The sequence below is a fragment of the Spinacia oleracea genome, chromosome 2 (assembly GCF_020520425.1).
Source record: "Spinacia oleracea cultivar Varoflay chromosome 2, BTI_SOV_V1, whole genome shotgun sequence".
NCBI lineage: Eukaryota > Viridiplantae > Streptophyta > Magnoliopsida > Caryophyllales > Amaranthaceae > Spinacia > Spinacia oleracea.
In genome coordinates this window covers 108,846,154-108,870,082 of record NC_079488.1, presented here as the reverse complement: position 1 = coordinate 108,870,082, position 23,929 = coordinate 108,846,154, and the positions used below count along the sequence as shown (strand labels likewise).

General features: G+C 35.8%; 3 protein-coding genes across 3 annotated transcripts; all 3 read left to right on the top strand.

Annotated features, from left to right (window-relative positions):
• Window positions 1-585: 585 nt before the first annotated feature.
• Window positions 586-13,663, top strand: LOC110782117 (uncharacterized). The gene is made up of 16 exons (XM_056836306.1): window positions 586-843; window positions 2,130-2,191; window positions 2,333-2,515; window positions 3,006-3,160; window positions 4,266-4,956; window positions 5,049-5,180; window positions 6,228-6,308; window positions 6,394-6,514; window positions 8,435-8,758; window positions 9,804-9,868; window positions 11,414-11,588; window positions 12,224-12,328; window positions 12,413-12,514; window positions 12,600-12,773; window positions 13,145-13,282; window positions 13,386-13,663. The coding sequence occupies exons 1-16, from the start codon at window positions 586-588 to the stop codon at window positions 13,512-13,514; spliced, it is 2,895 nt and encodes a 964-aa protein (XP_056692284.1). The 3' UTR covers window positions 13,515-13,663.
• A 21-nt stretch (window positions 13,664-13,684) lies between these two features.
• Window positions 13,685-15,114, top strand: LOC130468091 (uncharacterized). Its single transcript, XM_056837757.1, has 2 exons — window positions 13,685-14,024; window positions 14,813-15,114. Exons 1-2 carry the CDS (start codon window positions 13,685-13,687, stop codon window positions 14,908-14,910), a joined length of 438 nt encoding a protein of 145 aa, XP_056693735.1. The 3' UTR covers window positions 14,911-15,114.
• Window positions 15,115-18,615: 3,501 nt separating this feature from the next.
• LOC110781961 (ferredoxin-thioredoxin reductase, variable chain, chloroplastic) lies at window positions 18,616-19,440 on the top strand. The gene is given in 1 exon segment (NM_001405340.1): window positions 18,616-19,440. A coding segment is annotated over 1 exon segment (525 nt). The 5' UTR covers window positions 18,616-18,744; the 3' UTR covers window positions 19,270-19,440.
• Window positions 19,441-23,929: the final 4,489 nt, after the last annotated feature.

The window sequence follows — 23,929 nt, the reverse complement described above, 5'->3', positions numbered from 1 at the left end:
GATTTCAGAAAGGACATATAACTTCAAATTAATACTTCATTTTCAGCACCAAGCTTCATATTTAACAATTAGTTACTACGGAGTATGATTGTTTTAGTACATTAACCAGATTTGTCATGTTAAACACCTATAAATCAGAATGTAAGACAAAAACTACTAAAGAACTTTGTTGCCATACTTTCATCAACACACAACTCACATCAGAGGGAATAACATGATTAGTTCTTACTAGCTACTCATGCAGAAAAATGCATAGAGAAAATCATATGAATAAGAGACAAATCCTTCCACACTGAGCCTCACGCACCCACTTAAACCTCAGCTCGTGCAGCATATCCCCACGAACACCCACCTCACTCGCAAACCTGGCCATCGACTTAACCTCCTCCGATTGCAGAAACTTCTTCATCTTCTCCTCGTCTTGGGTTAATTGTACAAACCATGACCCGCTAAAAATTGAGATTAAATTGAATCGGCATTTAGTTAATTCAATCGACGAGATTAAATTGAAAAAAAAAAATGAAATCGTGATAATGAAACGCTAAAAATTGAGAAAATTGACACAAACAAGGAGAAAATTGAAGGATGGCGCCCTCCTCGGCTCCACCACTCTATCGGAAGACATTGCCTTTCCCAATCCCTCCACGTCATCCATTAGTACTGCCGCCACCAATGCCGCCGCCTGGCTTGAAGTTGAGAAGGGGATCTTTGGGGAGTTTGGAAGAAGCGTCGCCGGAAATGGAAGTCGAACCTTGGGCCGAGGTTGGCGACGGTAGCGGGGGCGAAGGTGGTGACAGCGGTGAGGAGTGGTGTTGGTTCAGTGGGAGGAGAGAGAAAGTTCGAGTGGGTTGGGTGGGAGGAGAGAGAAAATTTGTAGATGAATGGGGATTTAAGGAAAGGAATCGTGCCAAACAACACATAAGGGCATAAACATAAACTCCTGCTAACGGGGGACTAACGGACGTTAAGTGTAGGGGTATTTGGTGAACAATACAGAAAAATAGGGGTATATTATGTGATTTGAAGCATGAAGGTGTATTTGATGCATTTTGTTAAACCTTAGCGGCATTTCATGAAAAGACAGATAATTTTATAGGTACTTCCTCCGTTTCTTTTTGTTCTTTACGTTTGGTCTTTTGCACGTTTATTAACGACTAATTAATGTGCATTGAAATTTCTCTACTTTTTTTCTATTTAAACAAGAAAAATACGTTTTTTTATAATGTTTTCGCTCTTAACAAAATTCTGATATTGGGAAAATGAGAAAAATTTAATGTCCAAATAGAAAAGTGTGAGAGATTAAATTATCCAATGGATTTAATTAGTTAAAATAATTATTGGACACAAATTTTGATAGAATATTAAAGCATTTATGTGATAATATAAAAAGAAATGTAAAGAATATTTTGAATATACTCCGTATTAGGTAAAGTTGTCAAAAAATACCTTATTTTTGCCTCACTTTGTGAGCTAGTACCTTATATGTTTAGTTTTGTCAAATAGTACCTTGAAATAAAAACTTGTTTTAAAAATGGTACCTTGTTGCAACATTCCGGCCAAAATTACAATTTTCGGCCATTGATTCCGGCTATTGCCACAATTTTAGAGGAAAATCATTACGTGTTCACACGCGCTCATCATCTTACCAAATTTAAAGTACTTCCAGTTGCTTTCCCTCCAAAATAAATAAGTGTAGATCTAAAATTTCTGTCTAAGTGTTGTTGTTCTGCTGTTCTTATAAGAAATTAACATAAGCGCGTGATTTTTGGTTAGGTTTGTTACACACGCATAATTTTTTGAGGGAAAGTTGAATCAATGGCCGAAAAATTGTGATTTTGGCCGGAATGTTGCAACAAGGTATCATTTTTAAAACAAAATTTTAATTCAAGATACTATTTAACAAAACTGAAAATATAAGATACTACCTCATAAAATGAGGGAAAAAAGAATTTTTTTGACAATTTTGCCCATCTATTAAAAAGGAAAACCTAAAGAAAAAAAAAACAAAGGGAACTAGTATTTGATTTTTGGGACGAATTTTATTTTTGTTTATTCCTTGATACGCCACTGGCTGCACCCTCAGTCTCCCACTGCGCTTTCTGTGTGACTCTCCTCTTCCTCCATTGCAGCGTACTCTCAACAGTTCCCGAATTCTGACCTTTTTCTCTCCTCCAATGAAGCAGCTTGTGAGGTAAGAATTTATTTTTCCGTTACCAGAATTTGAATTTTGATCTCTCAAAACTTCTAAAAATACAACAGAGTAGATGAAATAGTATTTCGTTGATATTATATGTTGTTGTAATGCAATGTTGTTTCTGCTTAACGTAATTAGGTCTCGCAATCCAAACCCTAATCCCAATCCCAATCCCAATTCCATGGGTGGTGGTGGTGATCAGTTAACAGAGAAATCTCGAATATGCGTGAAGAATTTGCCCAGTTACCTCACATTGGATCGTTTCAAAGCCCACTTTTCCCAAATTGGCGACCTCACTGATGCCTTGCTTCTCCGTACCAAGTAATTTTCTCTCTCTCTCTCTTTTTTAATGCATGCTGCTTTTTTCAAATTTTCTTTATGTAATAATTGAAAGTATTTATTTTTTTGTAAATTTTATGGTTAGGGAGAGGAAGAGTAGGCGTATGGGGTTCATAGGGTATAGGACGGAACAACAAGCGCAAGAGGCCATTAAATATTTCAACAAATCTTTTGTGGATTGTTCCAGAATTACTTGCGAGGTTAGGTTTCTTCGTTTTTTATAGAGTACAATTCATCCTCAATTCATGTTGTTCATTGCTATGCTTTTTTCTGTACTAGATATACAATTCATGTTACCACCATACTTATTTCTGTACTAGAAGCATGCATTGGATTACACTGCTATACTTATTTTGTACTAGTTTGGAAGCACACACATTGGCTTTGCGCGTGTAATATAAGTTTTCATACGTTAACTTTGACCTTATGTTTTTACTAATTTACTAACGCAAATGTTATAAGTAAAATGTAGGTGGATTGATTTCATTGTATATTTTCATAATATTAAATTCTTAGATTTACGGTCAAACTTGTGCCTTGGCAAACATGCTAATCAAAGTGTTGCAATTTTTTTGAAACAGAGGAAGTATATAACAGATTGGAGCATTAAAGAATTGGTAATTAGAGGTAGTTATTTGGCGTATGTAGTGTAGAAGCTAAGCCGTTGTTTTTATGGGATGAATGTTTAAGGGCACCGACATTGGGGCTTTCCAAAGAGTTCTTTAAGTACCTCTCCAATAGAGAAATTGAAGAGTCATCTCTAATTAATATTGGGTATCTTGAGAAACTCTTTATTGACTCTATATGAACACACTTAAAAGATTAGGCTCCCTCTAAGAGCATTTGTAGAGCCATTGGAAGCTATGTTGTGGAAAACTGACGTACATATTTTAAAATAATAAATTAGAATATAAAATTTTACTACAAAATAAGTTGGAGAGCCATGTTGAAGAGTTTTTACCATTGCTAGCATTTTTTGAAGTAGCGGTCTTACGAGTGTCTTCAAGAGAGAAGGTTAAAAATATGCTGGAGAGCTGTACTGATGTTGATGCTCTAAGAAGTGAAATTATGAGATAATTCGTTTTTTTTTGGTTTAACAAAACTCTAATATTTCCATCGTAATATTGCAGAAAGGGGTAATCTGGTAAAGTGGTAAGTGAAAATTTCCAACCATATTCATCCCTTGGCTTTAAATAGTTACAAAGATAAACCGCTGTGATTATAATATGTATTTTATTTGGTGGGGAATAATGTGGATTTATGTAGTGTATTCTTAAATAAGCAGGGGTAAAATAGAAGTAATAATGTTAGGTTTTTGAGTTTGAGCAAGCAAAGATGTTGGCATTGAGAAGAATAAGGTATAATAGAAGTAATAAAATTGCTTATCTGTTAATGGCATTTGAACAACATGAAATCTTATGGTTATTTAAGGTGAAGAGGACAATGCAGAGCAGAGTATGACACAATCAAAACAGTAGATGGAGTTTAGACACTGAAATCTTCTAATAGACTACCATGTGTTTATCTTTGAAGAAATTGCCTCTAATTTCTGCATTTGGGAGTTTCTGATAATTATATATTTTACTTCAAAAACTAATGTTTGATTGAAAGCAGTCCTGCCACTACAAAAATCTTGACCTTGTACATGCTTCCTTTGTTCTTTTTTAATTGCAATGCTTTGACTTGATGTTCAACATGTGGTGAAGAATCTTTCATGGTTTCATGTTGTCAGGTTGGTTGGAAATCTGCAGATCCAAACATTCCTCGCCCTTGGAAGCGGGGTTCAAAGGAGAAAGAGATATCTGCTGGAAAGAAATTTTGGTTTCTAGGATCGACGCCAAAATAGAAAGGAAGACCGACAACAAAATTAATGAAATTGATGATTCCAAGTTTCGGGAATTTCGTCAAGTTATGCAGTCATGTTCTAAGAGAAGAATTTGGGCTGATGATCTAGAAGCACCTATGTATAAGCAATCTTGCACTGAGAGAGATAAGCCTGCTCAGTTAAACCAACAAGTTTGGAAGAAGTCCATAGAAATGCCGAATACAGATAGAAGTGCTCAAAAGGAGGGCGGCATGCAACATGAAAACCCAACAAAATTTTACAAGATGGCATGTGATTCTGCTGTCACAGATATGGATTACTGTAAAAGTAAAATTAGAAAAGACTGGTCTGATTCAGAAAGTGATACTGACGAAAATGGGGTAAATTCTAGTCAGGATGATGAATCTCCTGCTCGAGAAAATCAGGTGCAGCAAAATATTCATGGAAACATTGATTCAGAGAAGCAAGAATGTCTGCTAAAAGGTGGTCTTTGTGATGATTCAATAAACCTTGAGAAGCAAAGTTGTCATTTAGAAGATGCAGACAGAATGCTTCAAACCTGTCGTATTTATGTTTGGAATCTTCCCTATGCTGCAACGTTAGTCTTCTTGACTTGTTCTGGGTTTTGGTTGTTTTGCAATTATTGTCATATTGATCTTTTTTCATTTGATGTGCGTACATATATGATAGGGAAGATGAAGTGGCAGAGTTCTTCAATAAATTTGGAAAGGTCAAAGGTGTCCATCTAGTCATTGATAAAGAGACAAAACAACCCAGAGGTTTCGGTTATGTTCGTTATAACTCACCAGAAGAAGTTGCAAGGTACTCCGTATATGATTCTAGGCATAATCTGATTGTCTATTATTGCCTGTTTAATTATAGTTAGATGTTTGATTTTGCAAATCTTAGTTGAGGGTAATAATTCTATTGGGCATTCGTTTAGAGGGATGGGGATTATAGAAATTAAAGGATAGGAATGAGATGAGGATTTAGTTGTTGGGAATTTAAATATGTCTCCCCGTCCCTTGTTTGGTATATGATGGGGATTAAATGGTTTTTTTAGAAGTAATCCCACTGGTAATACCTGTCCCCCTCTATGTATTATTTTGGTGGGATTAAGGGGGGTTTTGGTCACCGTTCCAATACCCTTATGTTGCCCCATGTTACTTAAACAAATAAGGGAAATTTATTCTTTTGGACCAATAATCCCTATCCTCATCCATGATCCTTGTAAAGAAAGGTCAAGTATGTGATCTCTATATGGGGAAATTTTAAAGCTGTGCTTCTTGACTCGCTGTTACAATCGATAACCTTCATTGGTGCAGACATGTAGTACCTCTCCAAAGAGAGAAATTGAAGAGTCATCTATATCCAAATGTTTGTGTCATGTGTGGAAGAAGTAAGGAATTGGGCTAAACATTTGTTTTTTCAATGAGTTAGTGTAATTATCTTTTTAGGCATTAGGCTTTCTAGAGGAGTAGTGGATGTGTCCTCGCTCTTCGAGGGACTTTCTAAAATCCTAAATTTTCATGTGCGGGACTAAGTAAGAGTAACAAGTGCATTTGCATTTGAAGTGCGTCGTGCTGCCTGCATTCTGGTGCATATTTTGCTAGCGAGGCCTCTTTCATTTGCCAGTTATTGAAGCGTATATGGGATTTGGGGGTGAGTTTAATGTGCTTTTTGATGGGGCCAGGCTGCAGGTGAATGGTTCTCCAGTTACACTATAGACCTATAGTTATTGGGTCCCTTCTGTAAATTTGTTGCTAGGAGTCTTGGTCCTTCCTTTTGTAAAAAGTTGTAAATAATGTCCTTACTTTGTGTTTTTTTTAAAAGGAGGTGTTTGTCATGGTTTTGTTCCCCTTGATTCAGGGCGCTGGGTGATCAAATTTTTCAGGGGAGAATTCTACGAGTAGTTCCAGCAGAAAATACACGTGGTTTGCATAATTTAGAGTAAGCTTCATTAAGGTCTGCCCTTGTTTAATTGAATCCTAACTTCATGGATGTGAGTTTGATTGTTGTCTTAACTTCTTACCAGAAATCATGTACCTGAGGGCAAAGGCAAAACATATAAGCAACAGAGGGAGGAAAAAAGGAAGGCCTTAGAATCAAATGGCGATACTCGAGCATGGAACAGTTTGTTTATGCATCCTGACACTGTATGCTCTATATCCTAACTATATTATATATTATCATCATTATGTTAATTTAGAACTTTTGTATTTGTTTCCAGTAGTCCTCTTTAGGAAGGCTAAAGGAGTTCAGTCATTGGTTATTGTCTAAGGGATGTTGATACGTTGCTCCTTGTTATGTATATATAAATTTTTTGAAGATATCAATGGAATAATTATTAGTCACATTGCTTGAGTTAGTATTTCCTTTGTTGAATGGGATGGGACAGGTGGATTGATGATGGTTTTAATGGTCCAGTGCGTGGCCATGGTCCGGGTTAGTAGAGGTGGGTGATGGGAGGAAAGGAGGGTAGAATTGTCTTTCAACATTCTCTTTCCTCATTCTTAATAGTTGTGCCATTTAGAAGCAATGCAACTATTATGACATTTAGAAAATATAGTGGTATAAAGTTTGGGTTGAAATTCATAAGGTCACTAATCACCACTGAGTGCATGTTTTGAAGTCTGTTAATAGGCTGCAGCTATTCATGTCCTTAGTTGGTTTCAAAGGTGTTATTCGTGTTTCATGAAGTGTGCACCTTCACCTTATCACCTCTTAGCTCTAAAGCTTTTGCCTGGGTGTGTTAAAACTAAGCCTTTATTTTGGTTTGCTACAACTACCTAGACGACTGATGCTTCTTATGAGTGTTCACATACTTAATGATGATGAAAACTTGTCTAAATATTTCAACCCATTTTGGCTTCCTCATTCTTTTGTAGTCCCTTGGGTGTGATTATCGCATCATTGTTTGCGTTAGATCTCAGATCTTACTTTTCCAATTAAATCTTGATTCTTGTGCCTACTTCCATTCATAGCCGCTCTGGTAGGCTCATATATCCAAGTTTACTTTTGTGATAAGAAAGAGATTGTCGGCTTAGAGGTTCTTCTTTTTACCCCTCTTTTCATGACTACAATGGTGCATTTGTATGATCTACTTCTTTTTAAGAAAAGTAATTCCGTCTAGATAGGTATCCTAAAATTGTAGAGCTTTTTTGGCTTGCTTACTAAAGCTGCTGTTATCGTACGAGACTCGTTAATGTCTAATCTATGCTCTGCCATCTCAATGTCGATAAAATCTGCAGGAGTGTATCTTGTAATAGGCCCTTTAACTTTAATGTTCAGAGCTTTTAGTTAAAAAGTGTGGTTGAACCCTTTCCCCCTAGCGACTGGGTTTCTTCCCAGAAACCAATGCATTGAGTATTGTCTAAACATCCATTTTTGCTACCAGTAACTTTTTTATTTGAGCAATCACTGGGACTTATTATCTGGTTATTCCACTGCACATGCCTCCCCATGGAAAGTTTTGGTTATTCCACTGCACAGCTTCCAAACTAACGAGGTAACAGTTGGTATCTTCTACCCTACTGACTTACTGAGTCTTTGGTTGTGAATGTCCCCTTATTTTGGAAGTGGAAGAGCTTACTTCCTTATTTACAAGTTCAGAGAGTGTACACTTCATACTCCGTAGTGTATGTGCTCTCTGTGTTCTACTTCTACTTATGTCACGGAGGGTGAGAAGGAAATAATGTTATCTGTGACCTGGAAACACGAGCAAATGCGTTGTAGAAAATCACTCTTCTACTAATATATGGTTATCTACAGTTCTTTTAGAATTTTTTCTTGCTTTTACAAACATATAATTAGTTTGCATATTTTGGCATCCTGGAAGAGCACGTCTGGTATGGAACTCTGCATCACAGTTGTTGGGAAATCTTTGTTTTACTATTTTAGCTTGTCAGCGCAACAATTTCTTTTTATTGTGAGTATTGGTAGATGCTTTTATATACTGACTGTGCATCTCCTTTTCTAATAGCTGTTTGTATGACGTACTGTGCTTCACAGTCTGTTATGTCTATGCCTTCTCCAATAATTTGTTTTCATACACCAGTTGCTCTGATTTTCTGCAGATTGTTGAAAATACTGCTAGGAAATATGGGGTCGGTAAGAGTGTCTTTCTAGATCGTGAAGCTGATGATGTTGCTGTACGCATTGCTCTTGGAGAAATTGATATTATTGCAGAAACTAAGAAGGCTCTAACAAAGGCCGGGGTAAATGTGGCTTCCTTGGAGGAATTTGCTGGTAGGAAATCTGAAGGTGCCAAGAGAAGCAACCATGTCTTACTAGTCAAGAATTTGCCTTTCAGTTCGAGCAAAGGTGAACTTTCTGAAATGTTTGGCAGATTTGGGAGTATTAACAATGTTATTTTTCCTCCAACAAGAACACTGGCATTGGTACGATATTCTTATCCTAAATCAAAATTCTAACTAAGCTTGCGAATTTAGAATTTCAATTTAAGTTGTCTGTTTATTTTATTCTTGAAATGCATTATATGTTGCATCTTTATCTCTTGCCCGTTGCTTGAGGCGACCACCTTTCTATATGGGTCTTGGAGTGGGAAACAAGATATGAATTGGCTGATTAGGATACAGTTTAACAAATTGGGGAAAAAATATTCAGAGTTCTAACTTGGAATGTCTTGCTTATAACTTAACTTCCGTTTGCTTGTATTAGCGTCCACTGGATCAAATTCAGATTATGACTGATAGTTAATTAGTTTGGCATATGCCGAGCATCTGCAGCTAATAATTTAATACTAGTAGTTAGTAACCTATGTAAAATGGGAAGGATAAAGCTTTGTAAGTTTCACTTGATGCACCATGCTATTGGCAGTTCTCATGGGAAGTGTTGGGGCACTGGTGTTGTAGGGAATCTAGCTTTTATTAGAAGAACCTCATAGATTTGTCATGTTGTATCGAGCAGATCACCTTGGGAGATATAGGCAAGCAGTTGAGTTTAGAGATTTTCTGTGTTATCGTTTATAGATTATGAACAAGTTTTCATAAAGTTTTTGCCAACTATTTTTCGATTTCCTTTTTTTGTTTACACTATATCCTCAGCGGCCTTGTGAATTGAGGGGTGACGATGGTGTTCAATTACTGGGTTGCATTTATTTTAAGATGTACTTGCTACTTTCTAGAGTATTCTAGCTAATAATTTATTGCTGCGTGGTAGAGGTATCAAATCTGCTGCATGATAGAGGTTCATGATGCGTCATTTAATGCTGATTAGCTAGCCTGAGTCACAAAGTACATTAATATTGTAGAGGTATCAAATCTATCTAGGTAGTCGACATGGAGATTTCTAGTACACGAAATTACTTTTTCTAATCTCGCTAAGTTTTTCTTGTTGATTTTTGGTTTGGTATAAATCATGATTGTCGACTTTGAAGGGCTGAGAGCAATAGGTCCTCATTGCTTCCATGTTATGTTTTACTAGGTAATCTTTGTTGAACCAGCTGAAGCTCGCGCTGCTTTTAATTGCCTCCGTTACAAGCGTTACAGGTAAGTGCTTAAATGTACTTTTTTTTCTTGCTTCCTGCGCATATTTCAAAAAGAGAAAAATGGAAGGTTATTGTAATGAATCAATATTAATGGCACAAGGGTAGTTTAGGTAGTTTACTATAATTTAGATATTAGAAGATTCTAGAGTAGTTAGCTAGGTTTTCTCAATAAATAGACTTAAGTAAGATGAGAGTAGACACTTTGAGGAATGAGGATGAAAATGTTTTGTGTTGTGGAAATTAGTGGGAGTGTGCAGCCACTTGAAGTGCTGTTCTAGTACTATTCCATTGCGATATTATCCTTCCCTACCCTTTCTCTATCTTTCATTACAAATTCCCTAAAGTTTGCAACTTTATTACCAGTATTATTGTACACTCAAATTCCAGTCCATTACAGTTATCTTGATCATATGTCCCAATTAATGGCACATAGTGTCTTACTCCCTTTTAACTGTTTCACCTTGTCAATCTGATATTTTTCACCTTAAATAAATAATGAAAGTCGGTGAGGTAGCAAGATTTTGGGGGATTTTTTGTCCCAAGCAGTTTAACTTTTGGGGGTTTTTGTAAATTGAAGGGATTGAGAGAACACCTCCAAAACAGAACCCATACCCTTCACAAAGGAGAACCATAGGTGATAGACTTAAGAAGATTTTCAGATTTAACATATTTATCCTTTAACACCTCGACTGCTAAATTATCTTTTTGGTTAAGTATTTTCCACCATAATTTGGAAAAGCTTGCATATGATCCCAACCCACTAACTGGACACCCTTAGAATTATCACTTTTTGCCCATATAAACCTATTCATAGTTCTATTCATTTCCTCTTTCACCGACATGGGCATGGATAAAGCTTGCATATAATAGTTGGGAATGGTATCCAAAGTGGCTTTGGTTAGGCACAATTTACCCGCCTTGGAAAGGAAGTTTGATTTCCAACTAGCTCACTCTTGCCTTTTAGATACCTTAAAATTCTCTTGGCAGCAGATTTGTGAAGGCCAGGAATTTGCATAAACCTGTGAACTTGGGTTCGCCTTTTTAGCTCCATCTTCTTGGAAAGTTTCTCACTCTTGGCAAGTGGTGTTGACAAAGCCTCACTTGTTGATCTTGAATCTTTCAAGGACTGCATAGTCTTTTGTGGAACAGAGATACCTTCTGTTGTTTGCTTCACTTACTGCATAGTCCAAGAATCAATTTATCAAACCTCGGTTCCTTATATCAGTATTTGTTCTTTTTCTTTTGCATCTTCTTTCCCCATATTCAATTACTTGCTTTGTGCTACTGTCTCGCTTCTTGAATTTCTTGGAGGCTATTGCAGACTAAAGTTTCTGCTTTCGTAGCTTTAAAGTGACAATTTGGTTCCTAAACAGCTAAACATGTATATGATACATTATCCACTGATACTTTGGTTTCAAGTTTAATTGTCTTGTGCATGAGGTGCACTCCTTTCCAAATCATTGCTTGTTACCCACAAACCTCATTGTGCCATTTTGTGATCACTTTCTACAATTGTTTCTAATATTCTAACATGCCTTTCCCTCAGGGATTCTATATTGTATTTGGAATGGGCTCCCAGCAATATCCTTTGTCAAGGTCTGGTGCCTAGTGATGATTCAAAGAAGGATGTGGCCATTAAGAATCCAGAAGCTAAGGAAGTCTTACTAGAGCAGCAACTTGAGGAGATAAACCAAGTTGAAATAGATTCCGATGGAGCCGAGGTTGGATGCACTATATACTTATGTTATGCACTTGTGCTTATGGAGACTTTAGGTTCCATGATTGACTATTTTGATCTTTTCCTGTTTGTATCTCAGAGCGTTCTTCTGCTTTACTTTTTACACTTGCTTAGATATATCGAACTTTTATGTTGCTGAAAGAAAATTAAGTACCTTCCTTACTGTGCACCCAATAATCCCATAAGCATGGGAGGGTTCAGCTGATTTGGTGTTTGTGTCAGTATACCATGCCTTGGCATGTTCATATAGTAGTTTCAATGATTCATATGTTGTTGCTAAATGGTTAAGCTTGAAAGAAGAAGTGTCAGTTGGAATTTCTATTGAAGTAGATAGAAGTGGCAAATGTCAAGAGATGAGATTTCCAAATTATTGGGTTCACCATGAATTCACAGATACAATAAACCCCTCCAAATAACTAACACTTTGTTCATTAGGCTTAACTACTTCATCAATTAAAGTTCTAAAGGAAACTTCACAATTATGCTGCCGGAATAACCTCCATCTATATGCATGACTTATTGCTTCATTTTGTTGATGGGATGGAATTCTCCTCTACTGTTACCATCATGCACTCTTGTTGATGTCATGTGTTTTTAATCTTAATTTTTGTATTTCAGTTACAAACCCTTTATGTGAAGAACCTTCATTTTGGGACAACAGATGAGAAGTTGGGGAAGTATTTTAGGGAAAACGTGAATGATGGAAAGATTTTGAGTGCTAGGGTAAGTATTTTAGAGTTTACACTCTCCCACATTTAGTACTATGTTAGTTGTGGTCTGTCAATCTAAACTTCTGGTTGTTTTCAGGTTGTAAAGCACTTAGAAGAGGGGAAGTATGTCTCAAGTGGTTATGGTTTTGTGGAGTTTGATTCTTCAACGACAGCAAATAATGTTCTTAGGGTGTTACAGGTAGGTATTTGTGTTTTGTATTAGGTTCATATGTATTAGAAAGCGTTGTTTAGTTTTGATAAATCTGTTCTGATGCGTCATGTAGGGGACTATTTTGGATGGGCATGCGTTGAAGTTGCAACTTTCTCAGCCCAAGAAAGATACGAGAGCTGTTCAGAAAGTTCAAAAGGGTCAAAGTTCCACAAAATTAATAGTTAGAAACTTGCCGTTTGAGGCAACGAAGAAAGAACTAAGACAACTGTTCAGTCCTTTTGGTCAGGTAAGTGCCATGCTTTGCCCGCAAGAGAATAAAATGATGGCAGTATTATTTTTCTCTTTATACGGAGTATATGTCAGTAATACTGAGAGGAACAATGACAGCAGCTTTTAACTGCTAACTTTTTCTATTTCCCCCCTTAAATGCTACAACTTGCTCAGCACGAAGATCATATATGTGTAACTGTGCTCGATATATGTTGAGGGTAGACAAGGATTACTCTTATAGTTGGATTTCAGCTCGGTCGGTGTCTATGTTAATACTAAGTTTCACTTTAAGTTAGTGATGATCACTATAGACTATTTCTGATTGTATTTCCTTGAACACACAAAAGTTGGTATGATTTACACCCCCTAATGTTAAATATGATACAGGTGAAAAGTTTGAGGCTTCCTAAAAATTGTGGGGGAGGAAAACACAGAGGGTTTGCTTTTGTGGAGTATTCCACAAAACAAGGGGCCCAGGAAGCATTGAAAGCTCTATCAAGGATCCATGTTTACGGGCGGCCAATGGTATGAATCGTGGTCTCAATATAAGTATATGTTAGTTATGCCTTAGTTAGTTACACGTCTGTTAAGTTCTCTTTGTTTTGTGATTTCTTCCTTCAACTTTCAGGTTATAGAACGAGCGAATGAGGGCGAAACATTAGGGGAACTTCGAGAAAGAGTAGCAGCTCAATACGCCAATGATTGCGACATGATCGAGAATCCAATGCAGATTACTAAGAAAAGAAAGATTATGTAGTTCCTTTAGTTAAATTCCTCTAATTTTATTTTGCACGATTGGTTAATTTATGAGTCAAGTGCTGGACATGGGATTGTAGTTCATGAATTGATCTTCATGGTCCAGTTGCTAATAATAATAATAATAATAATAATAATAATAATAATAAATGCATGGCAGCTGTGTGATAGATGGTTAACATTACACGTAAATTGGGGTGGAAAGTAGGGGTACGCAAGTCATTTGACATATATACGATATATTTTTCATCATATAACATTTTGTTCAAATGTATTTTGGTCATTTTATTAAATATCATACCAAAGAAGAACATATTTCTTTTAAAACCTGATATATACACAAATAACTTTAACCGTAAAACCTTTCTCGCAGCTGGAGCTAGGCTTGGAGGCGTCATCATGCCACCAAGAGTATGGATGGGAACACTAGACCATGAGCTTAGTACACAGGGGTTGAATGAACATGGATACTTAATTGTGTCTAATCTTCTCCCAGGTTTATGGATTGCAGGTATTATTGCATATATGTTAGTATTTGGACGAAGATTCAAATGATAGAAAAGTGCTATATAGATCTTGGAATTGGGTAAAAGTGTAAAGAGGCTAAAAGAGAAGTGGGCTTGGGTTCTGTTAAGTATAAATCCTCCATCAACTTTTTTTTTTTGTGCCATGTGGTAAGGAGTATCAATCCAAAGAGAATTTGGGCCCTGGGAAGTGGGCCAGTGGCCCTCCCTGATACGGCCTTTGTTAAAAAAAAATCCATCAAATGTCGCTTTTATTTTTTTTGGGAGGGAATTGGGCTAGGTAAGCTGTTTTGCTGTGTGTAGTATCACAATTCTGCAAGTACATCCTTGGCAAGTGCAAGTGGGATAGTGGGTGGGACTAAAAATGGTCGTGATGGGTCGGCATGCTCCATGTCGGGCTGGGTCGGCCCGTCGTGCCTAAGGCTAAATTTACAAATTTTAGCGTGCTTTGTCGTGTCGTGTCTTGTCATGATTTTTCCAAAAAATTAAGGCCCAGATCCGGCCCACGGCTTCATGTCTGTGCCGGGTCGTGCTTTTTTCGTGCTCGGGCTGGTCTTGTTCGTGTTGGGTCGAGCTTCGGGCCAGCCCGGCCCACAACCATCTTTAGGTGGTACTGTGGGAGGATGAGGTAATTCATCCAAACATTAGGTAGTTGATTATACACAAACATTAAGAGTAGTTGATTATAATATTGAGCAATGTAGGAGTTCCATCTCTTAGTTATCACTGTGGCATTCGAATTATCTCACAATTCCTTATCATTTTTTGTTTGTAGATGTGTACACCGGAAACTGCGTTGTTTGTGAAGCTGTATGTGGCGAGACCAAAACTATTTTATCTCTGTGGCATTCGAATCTCCATTTGATGGAGTGATTCAACGACTTTTGGCCGAATACTATGAGCTTGACCTATACCACCATTCGGGGTGGTTTCATCGTTGATGAAACACCAGCTATGTTGCATGGAAACGGGAAACGGAAGCCGAGAAACGGAGATACGGAGAAACTTCAAATTTCAAAATTGTAAAATACGGGGAAACGACTTAAATATATAAATAGCTAGCTTAGGACTCGTATAACGCACATATGAAATTAAAATTTGTTTACGGAGTATTATAATTACTCGTAAATAATATTATAAATATGAAATATTTTTAATGAACTAATATTTTGTTATGACGTAGTAAAATTTTGAATTTGTATAAGACACAATTAGTTCAAAGTGGTCAATTAAACATGAATTATACTACGTACGTAAAGTACAAATTGAACATCGGTATTATTAATTTTTTTTCACTTTTTTCAAAAATTGAATAGAAATTATGTTTAATAATAAGTTAAGTTTAAGAAACATAAGAGTTAAATGATTTCTCTAAATTTTTATATTGCAGTTGAAATTCATTTGTTAAGATTGTAAAATCATATATTTTTATGATAGTAATTAGTAACATATAAACCAATATTAGAAAATCAATAGTAATAGTGCAGTGTATAATTTGCAATTTTTTCCATGTTACGTGATTGATATTTTTCATATTAACATTAGAAATTCAACAGTAATAGTGCACTGTATTAGTTTCGATTTTTTCCATAATAAATGAACTCGTAATATTACTTGTAATATACTCCGTATATTGTTCTATGATATGGAAGGAAACAAATTAGAAAATTTATAGTTTTTAAAAGTTTCTTTAATGGAGTAGACATTATAAAATTAAATTAAATTAAAAAAAGAAGTCAAAGACACATCGAGAGATGACACGTGTCAATCATGATGTGTATTTTAGTACATAGTTATTGATTGATTAAAAAATATATATTTAATTAGATAATAAAAAAAATTGTTGATTAACATATGATTAATTATTAATGAATAATTTTTAAAATTTAAAAAATAATTTTCAAAATGTTATTACGAGGTAAATTAAGGAGAATAGATAAAATAAATAAAAATCCATTGTCATTGTAAACACAAATTTAACGTCAAAGTTTTGTGTACAATGTTCTAATTAGTGTCATTTATGATATTTTTAATGCATACAGTTATATCAATATTTTGTTGACTATTCAGTTAGACCCCGTTTGGTTCGACCACAGGTATAAGGTATATGTTTGAGTATTAAACCCATGGGTTTATAATCAACGATACATAGAAAATCATAACTCATTCCACCTGTTTGGTAAAATTAATTTAGAATTTAATCCTACCGATAATACACTCTCCTACTTCTTATTCTTATCTTTTTGTTATTTACACATTCCCCTCGTCCTTCTACTTAAAGATGTAAGGAAAAAAAAAACTAAAATTCAATAAAATATAAAAGGCAGGCATTATATTTTGATATATGGCACCAACTCCACCACCACAATCGCTCGCTTTGCTTCAACTCTAACCATCACATTCTTCTATCACTGGACGAAATTTGATTTTTGGTGGTTGTTTTTTTTTACAATTGAAGCTACAAATCTAGACTTCAATGTCCAAAATTTCGACGATTAACAATATATCTAGGTATTTTATTCAAAGATATGTTTAGTTAAATTATTTTTCAATATTATAATTTCGTCATTTTGGGTTCTCACGGGGGTGTTGATGGTGGCGTTAGGTAGCATTGGCGATTTGATGGCGAATCGACAGGGTAGTAACTTTGTAGTATAATTTTTATGATATTGATTTTTTTGGTAGCTTGGGCGGCGACGGTGGTGGAGTAACATTAGTTAGGCTGTCATGGTGTTTGTTTGATCGAGTTTGCACTGTCAATTTTATTTTCAGTTAATATAATTCTATATACCCACCTCGCTCTTGAGTATGAGAACTCAATACCATAGGGGTTTTGGAGGTGGGTCCCCAAATTTTAAATTTTATAAAAATAGTTAACCAAACATCAAGTATGAGGTTGGATGATTTCAAACATTTATTCCAAAATATGTTGAACCAAATACACCCTTAATTATTTAATTTTTATTTGTCTACTTGGGCCAGGCCCAAATTTGTAGCACGGTTTCGAATATAGGCTATCCAAGTGTGAAATACAGAGTTTTGTTTTATCAAAAAAAAAGTGTGAAATACAGAGTAACTGAGATCTTCTTCAACCTATCTTCTTCAACCTAATTTCAGTTTTCTGGCGGAAAATCTTTGATACAATCAGCAAGTTTGCTTGGGAAACGTGAATATTAGATTGAAATCTCGTTTCCCATTCGTTTCCGGGATGAATTCAGTTTCAAACACGTCTCCATTTTTCTGAAACGGTTTCGGCGCGTTCCGAAACGCGTTTCCCGGTTTCCCCGTTCCAGGTCTTTTCGGAAACGGTAAGTCGTGATTTTTTGGCGTTTCCGTGTTTTGTAGAACAACAAAGGCCTTTGGATTTAGTCAATCTGTCGAACATGAGTTCCAATATTGGTGGCCTGAACTTGGAGTACAAAATGTCAGAGAAGGGATTGACTGTTGAGTTCATTGATTATGATTATGACTGTTGAGTTTTAATCTTTCACAAATCATGACATTATTCCTAATGTTTTTTTTTCAGGGGAGAAATTTGAGACAGAGTTCAAAGTCACAAGAGATATAGATGATATAGCCGTTGCTATTCAAATTCAGCATATTGGACATCACTTTCCACGCATGTGAGAGTACAGAGCCGCACCAGACATGGCCAAAACCAGAAATCAAGTTTATAGCAACTTTTGGATTATTGGTTTTCATATTTTTGCATTAGTATGAGACTATATAATCAGAGAAGATGGATATGACTATAATTACCGTCTGAGACAATGAACAGTTAGTCTCGACATTCTCTCTTTCTGATAGTATATTACTGCTTCCTTGGTAATGACAATGAACAGTTATCACAAGCAATTACCTCATTTGACAGAGTATAATTAACAAGTTTATCTGTCAATAAAGTACATTACATACCTTATGCTGGTGCTTTAAATTTTTTGTTCTTGCTTCCATTAGTCTACCTCTAGATAATCTTTATCTAGATATAGGCGTCAAGTAGTAAGTTCATGTGATTTCAGCAAGTGGGTGTGCTATAAGATAACAAGATAATTAGATGATTAGATTTTTTATAAGGGTAATTTTGGATTTTCACTATTTAAAAAATAGACGACATGCGTAAAAGTGGACGTCGAATAGCGTAGCACTAGATATACTCCGTATATAGATAGATACACGAATTTGCCCAAAATAGACCTTTTATAATCTAAATATAATTTTTTTTGTAAAATCACATCTTAATTTAATATTTTTTTGCGAAAGACAACCAAAGCAAAGTTTCCGGCATTTACTGAGTTTTTCCGACCATTGACTTGCACGTGAGCAACACTTTAGCAATAAACAGTTATCTACTTTATCATTTCCCCAATACTTTATAATTTACTTTTTTGTACTTTATCAATAAACAATTACCTATTTTATTATTTTCCCCCAACAAAATACTTTCAATCATAGTTTTTGTTATACACTTCTCATTTTTTTTAATTTCCGCGTATTTTTCCAAATACTACACTTGTTTAGGAACGGATGGAGTATTACATAGGGTGAGTCGGGTGACTAGGTGAGTGAGACGGGGATTAGAACAAAGAAAGTAAAATTATCTGAGACACAGAAATCCAGTACCTCTTCACTTCTTCTATTCCGGATAGGAAAATCCTCATCTCCATCTCATTATTCTCATCTAAAACAAATCTAATCTAAACTCCTCCGATGACAACAGGTGTGGCAGTAATGTCATCAGCAACAGCAGCATCAACCGCAACCGCAACGGCGGCGGCGACGGCGAGAATACCACTCTTCCTAAGCCGCAACAACTCATCGGCCACCGTCTGCAGCACCCTGAGGTGCAGAACAATAACACGAACAAGAACCAGAGCCAGACTAGCAATATGCTGTGAAGTAGCTTTGAAATCCGATTCTTCAACCGGGTTCGATTCATCATCATCATCACCTCCAGAAGAAGACGAGGAATTGAAGAAGAATCTGGAGAAAGTTGGATGCAAGGTTAAGGTGAAATCCCCTCTTAAAGTCTACCATGTTCCTAAATTACCTGAAGTTGAATTAACCCCAGATATGGTTGGGGTTATTAAGCAGTATGTTGGATTCTGGAAAGGGAAATACATTTCCCCTAATTATCCTTTCAAAGTTGAGTACCGCATCGATGTCCCTGACCGTGGTTCTGTCAAATTAGTTGTTCATCTTAAAGAAGAAGAATTCGAAATCATAGCAGAGTAGAAGTCTAATTATTTTCTATTTTTATTGGTATTGATTATGTATATTGTCTTTCTTCTTCCTTGTTGTCTATACATTACTACTGATTACTATGGCAGATTGGCAGGATGTATCATAATTGGCCTTTGTCCAACCCTTAACTTGTTCTCTTAATCATGTTTTCTTTTGATTACCATTGTTGTTTCTTGTTTTTGATTGCTTAATTGTTGTTTCCTGTTTTTGATTTGTCAAAGAGGTAATTCTATGTTTCAGAAAAGAAAGAAAATGATCACTTGGGGAGTGCATCTTCTGTTTGTTACCTGTTGTCTATGTGTGATTGGTGATTCTTACTTGTTAGGGTTTGGAACTAATGAAATTGGTACAGCTAACTAGCTAAGGTTATCATTTTTCAACATTGCTTAAGAGTGAGATCATTTGCTTTCATTGGGTGTTTGGTTTGATGCTCTCTAGTTGTTGGTCAATTAGTTCATGAGTTGTATCTTGGTTTTTGCTGGTTTAGCTTGTATGTTTCTTGGGTTCTAGAGGGGATAGAGTCCATCCTAGAAGGTTTGTTTCCCCTTTAGTTTCCCGTGTTGTATGAATGTTGATCTTGTTGAGAAATGATATTTCTTGCTTACCAAAAAAAAAAAAAAAGAAACAAGGGCTGCTTCTGAGTTCTGACTTCGAATATATCCTAATGATTAGTAGCGAATATTTCATGAATGAAGGGAATGTATTCGCAGTTTGCCTCGGAGACATTAGTTAGTGCTAAAATGCGATGGTGAATCCACAGTCTAAATGAGCAAATGATCTCTCTAAATGAGCAAGAATGCTTCTAGGCTAGGTACATAATAGATCTCCTCAAACCCCCCTCCGCCCTGAACAATTTCCTTGAAAGTGTTTTTCTGTTATGCTTGAACCTTTTTGTGTGTGAATGACTTGTCATTATTTTAAAATGTGTTCACTCACTAGCCTCTGTATGTAATGTTTTTGTGTTGCAAGCTCTTGCTTACTGGTCACACAGCTTACAGAGTTACAGGTGACTTGACAGCGCATTTGAGAAATGTATATGGATGGATGGCTATTGTTTTTTATAAAGCATTAAGGTTACTAGTGGATGCTGTTTCAGACTTTCAGCTTTTGCTGATTAGGAATTAGATGAAGTTGAAGTTGTCTCTTTAAATAGACTACTATGCTTTACAATAGCTCAGAATTTGGAGTAATGAGTATGGAGTAGGTGCAGGTGGCAACTAGTTTTGTTGCTTCTAATCCTCAATATTGTTCTGCTACTATTGTCATGAATGGAAGGTTGATGGAGGACTGAGTAGCGAGCAGAAAGAAAGAGGGAGTTATATGCACTCTCGTGTTTAAGGATTTCTTTAGGCACTACTTTCTGCTTGTTTCTGGCTGTTTCTTCACACATATTTTTGGAAATATGCAGATTAATGTCATTATTTAGGATGTCTTTATAAGGAAGGCAATGAACATTTAAGTTCTGCTCTGCTGGTTCTGAATAGAAAACTGTGACTGTTAATAGAACATGTAAGTACTGAGTTCCTTTTCGTCTCGTAGTGTTCAGAGGTATCTGGAAGCAGTTGAATCCAAGGTTACTATTTAGGAACAACAATCTCAGAGATCAGTGTGTTACATGGCCAGTTGGCCACTTTGAAGGAGCTGTATTTGTTTTGGATACTATGTAAGGTTCCAGGAGCCCCAAATTATGTTTGGAAATTACTATGGGTTTGAATGTAGAATATCTGTATATGCGTAGAACTCCGTATGGGTTTTGTGAAGAATTCAGGATTCAGAAGTACGCAGACTCAGTGAAAAATTATACGGAGTACTTACAGGCGCAGCTAGCTTCTTGATTCTTGGAGACTGTCCAGATTACTGATTAAGTATTACTGTAGGTCACGGAAGAAGATTGAGAGGCTTAAGTCAGAAAACAAGCAGTGAAGATTCAGTTTCCAAGAAATGGACTGGATTGGATGGAAAGATCAGGTGTGACACTCTGCAGTAATTCGAAGAAGTTGATATTCGACATGAATAAACTCGTGAATTATTATCACGAATCTTGGACACACTGTTGCTAGAAGTTAATAGGGAATTACGGCTGTGAACCTGTGGTAGTTCCTGTCCTGCCATTAGACTTTACTTGGTGCAATAATGCAGTTATTTCAGTTCATTGTGCACTTGTGACTATATGGAGTAGAAGTTTAGTATCTATTCCGAGGGTAATTAATAGCCATGTTGATCGTTTAATGTGAATTAGTAAGGTGGCCAGGCCCGGCTATGGGGCGGTCCAACCGATATCACAGAGCCACAAAATTTTGGGGCCCAACGTTGCTGGTTAAACCCCAAAACATTCCAAGGTTATTTTCAACTTCTTTATCAAATAACAAAATAACTTTGTCCCAGTTGGTAGGGAGGCAAAAGTAAGGAATTCGATACCCGAGTTTGAGATGGTTCATAAACCTTCTCCCTTTTGCTTCTCACTTTATTCTATTATAAAAAATCACCATTTTGTCAAACATTTTCATTCTTTTCTCAAACTAACCCTCATAAAACGTAAATATGTTATTAATTTGACACTATGTTTTGTATAATTCTAAAATATTAATATAATAGTTAAATTTATAGGGACTCAATATCTGTATTTAGTACAGGGCTATCAAAGTATCAAGTAGCCGGAGACGGCCCTGAAGGTGGCAGGAGGGAGTAGTTAACTTACCAACTAAAGCTCAATCTCTGTAGATATGTGGTGGATTTGTAGGGTGGTAACGATACTTGATTTTCTTTCCTATTTTGACTTGTTTTGGACAACTTCGTACCCATTATCCAACATGTATATCAGTGTATCATGTGTGAGCATATGTTACCAATATGGCGATATGATACATAATTGTTCATGACAACATCATTTAACATGTGATGAAACCACTTTCCTGGTTGTTCAGTTGTGATCATTATGAACTACATTGACTACTGATTTTGTCATCTTTGGTTCTCAAACTCATTATAATTCTGATACGAGTACTTTGTTCTACACTGGTGTGCAATGCACTGCACAAGGTCAAAAATTAAATAGTATTTAAATGTCCATTGACATGAAGGTTATTTAGAAATATTAGGGGTGAGCAAGATTGGGTACCCGGTCAAATTTTCGTGAACATGTTGGGCATATATTCAACAATGTTTTTTGGCCTTGTTAACATTATAACGTTACGATAATTTTAGTAAAAGAAATAAAAATAGGTCTTCAAATTCGGATAATTGGTACCAAACCGGTTTCGGTTCCAAAAAGTCGGGAAACGGATCAGAATCGTTTCCTAATCTTGTAATCGTAACCGGAATCATTCACAACGGTTCTGGATCTGGAACCGGGTACCCCCTTATTTTGTTCAGGGCAATTTGACCAAATTGGTAAAAAAAAAAAACACGTAACCATCAACGACAAATTTGGTTAAAAAAAATTGCAGCGGCGATAATTTGGTAAATGAAATTGAGCTTCAGCGACAACTTGGAAAAAAAATTGAGCTCAGACAACACTTAGGTAAATAATATTAGCTTTGATGATGTTGAAAATGGTTTTAAATGTTCACTCACAAAAAAAAAAATGATGATTAAAAAGTAATGATTAAGTACACTCCTAATTGATTTGGAATTAGGCTCACAAATTAAATTAAAGGTAGAGAAAAATGTGAAAGGTGATGGGAAGGTGCCAAAGGTGGTAGGGCTGTAGTGGGAGATAAACTTAATTTGGATTTTGATTTTGATTTGTAAAGAGGGGGAAGGATGGAGATTGAATTAGTGATTGGTCCTTCTTCATCACTCAAGTTTTTGGGAGTACCTTTCAATTTGGGCAAACAATTAGCAATCTAATTAACATTTACCATTTAGATTAATGGCTTGCTCAATGTATTTAGATTTTATGAACTCAAAAGTGATGTAATTGAGGGAGAATTATGAACTTAAAATTATATATGGATAATAATCTTGTTAATTTTTGCCTGTAGAATTATAAAGAGTACGAATTAGTTTATACACTTCCTTTGTTCCCTAAATATCGCACCGTTTATTTTTTTTTACACTATTCACACTACACAATTTGTCATCTTTTGTGATTCATACGATAGAAAAATTACGTAGATCCTGTTAGATTCGTATCGATATATATATTTTCTAAATATCCAACTTTTTATAATTTTTATTTATACATCATTCGATATAATAAGAGTTAAAGTCATATTTTTTGAGAGTATAAAATCAATCATAGTGCAATATTTATTGAACGAAGGAAGTATATAAATAAAAAAACTGTAAACAAAATACGACAACTTTTGAGGTAGTGGGTAGCGTTTTGACTTAGTCAAGACGCTACTTGTAAAGCTTGTATGCAAACTTTTATATAAGGCGGTCTTACACAAAATACCACATTGATGTCATATAAGTTAAGCAATGAAATAAATTAGTTAAACACTTGAACTAATTAGTTAAGGACTGCAACCAATTTGTTAAACAATGAAAATAATTAGTTACGCACTAGAACTAATTAGTTAACCAATAAAACCAATTAGTTAAACAGTCAAAGTGGTCTTTCCGGTAAGGCGGTCTTACACAAAAGTTACCGAAACTTGTAAGTGTTTGACAAAGTAGCGGTTTAGATAGCGCGCAGTTAGCGGTA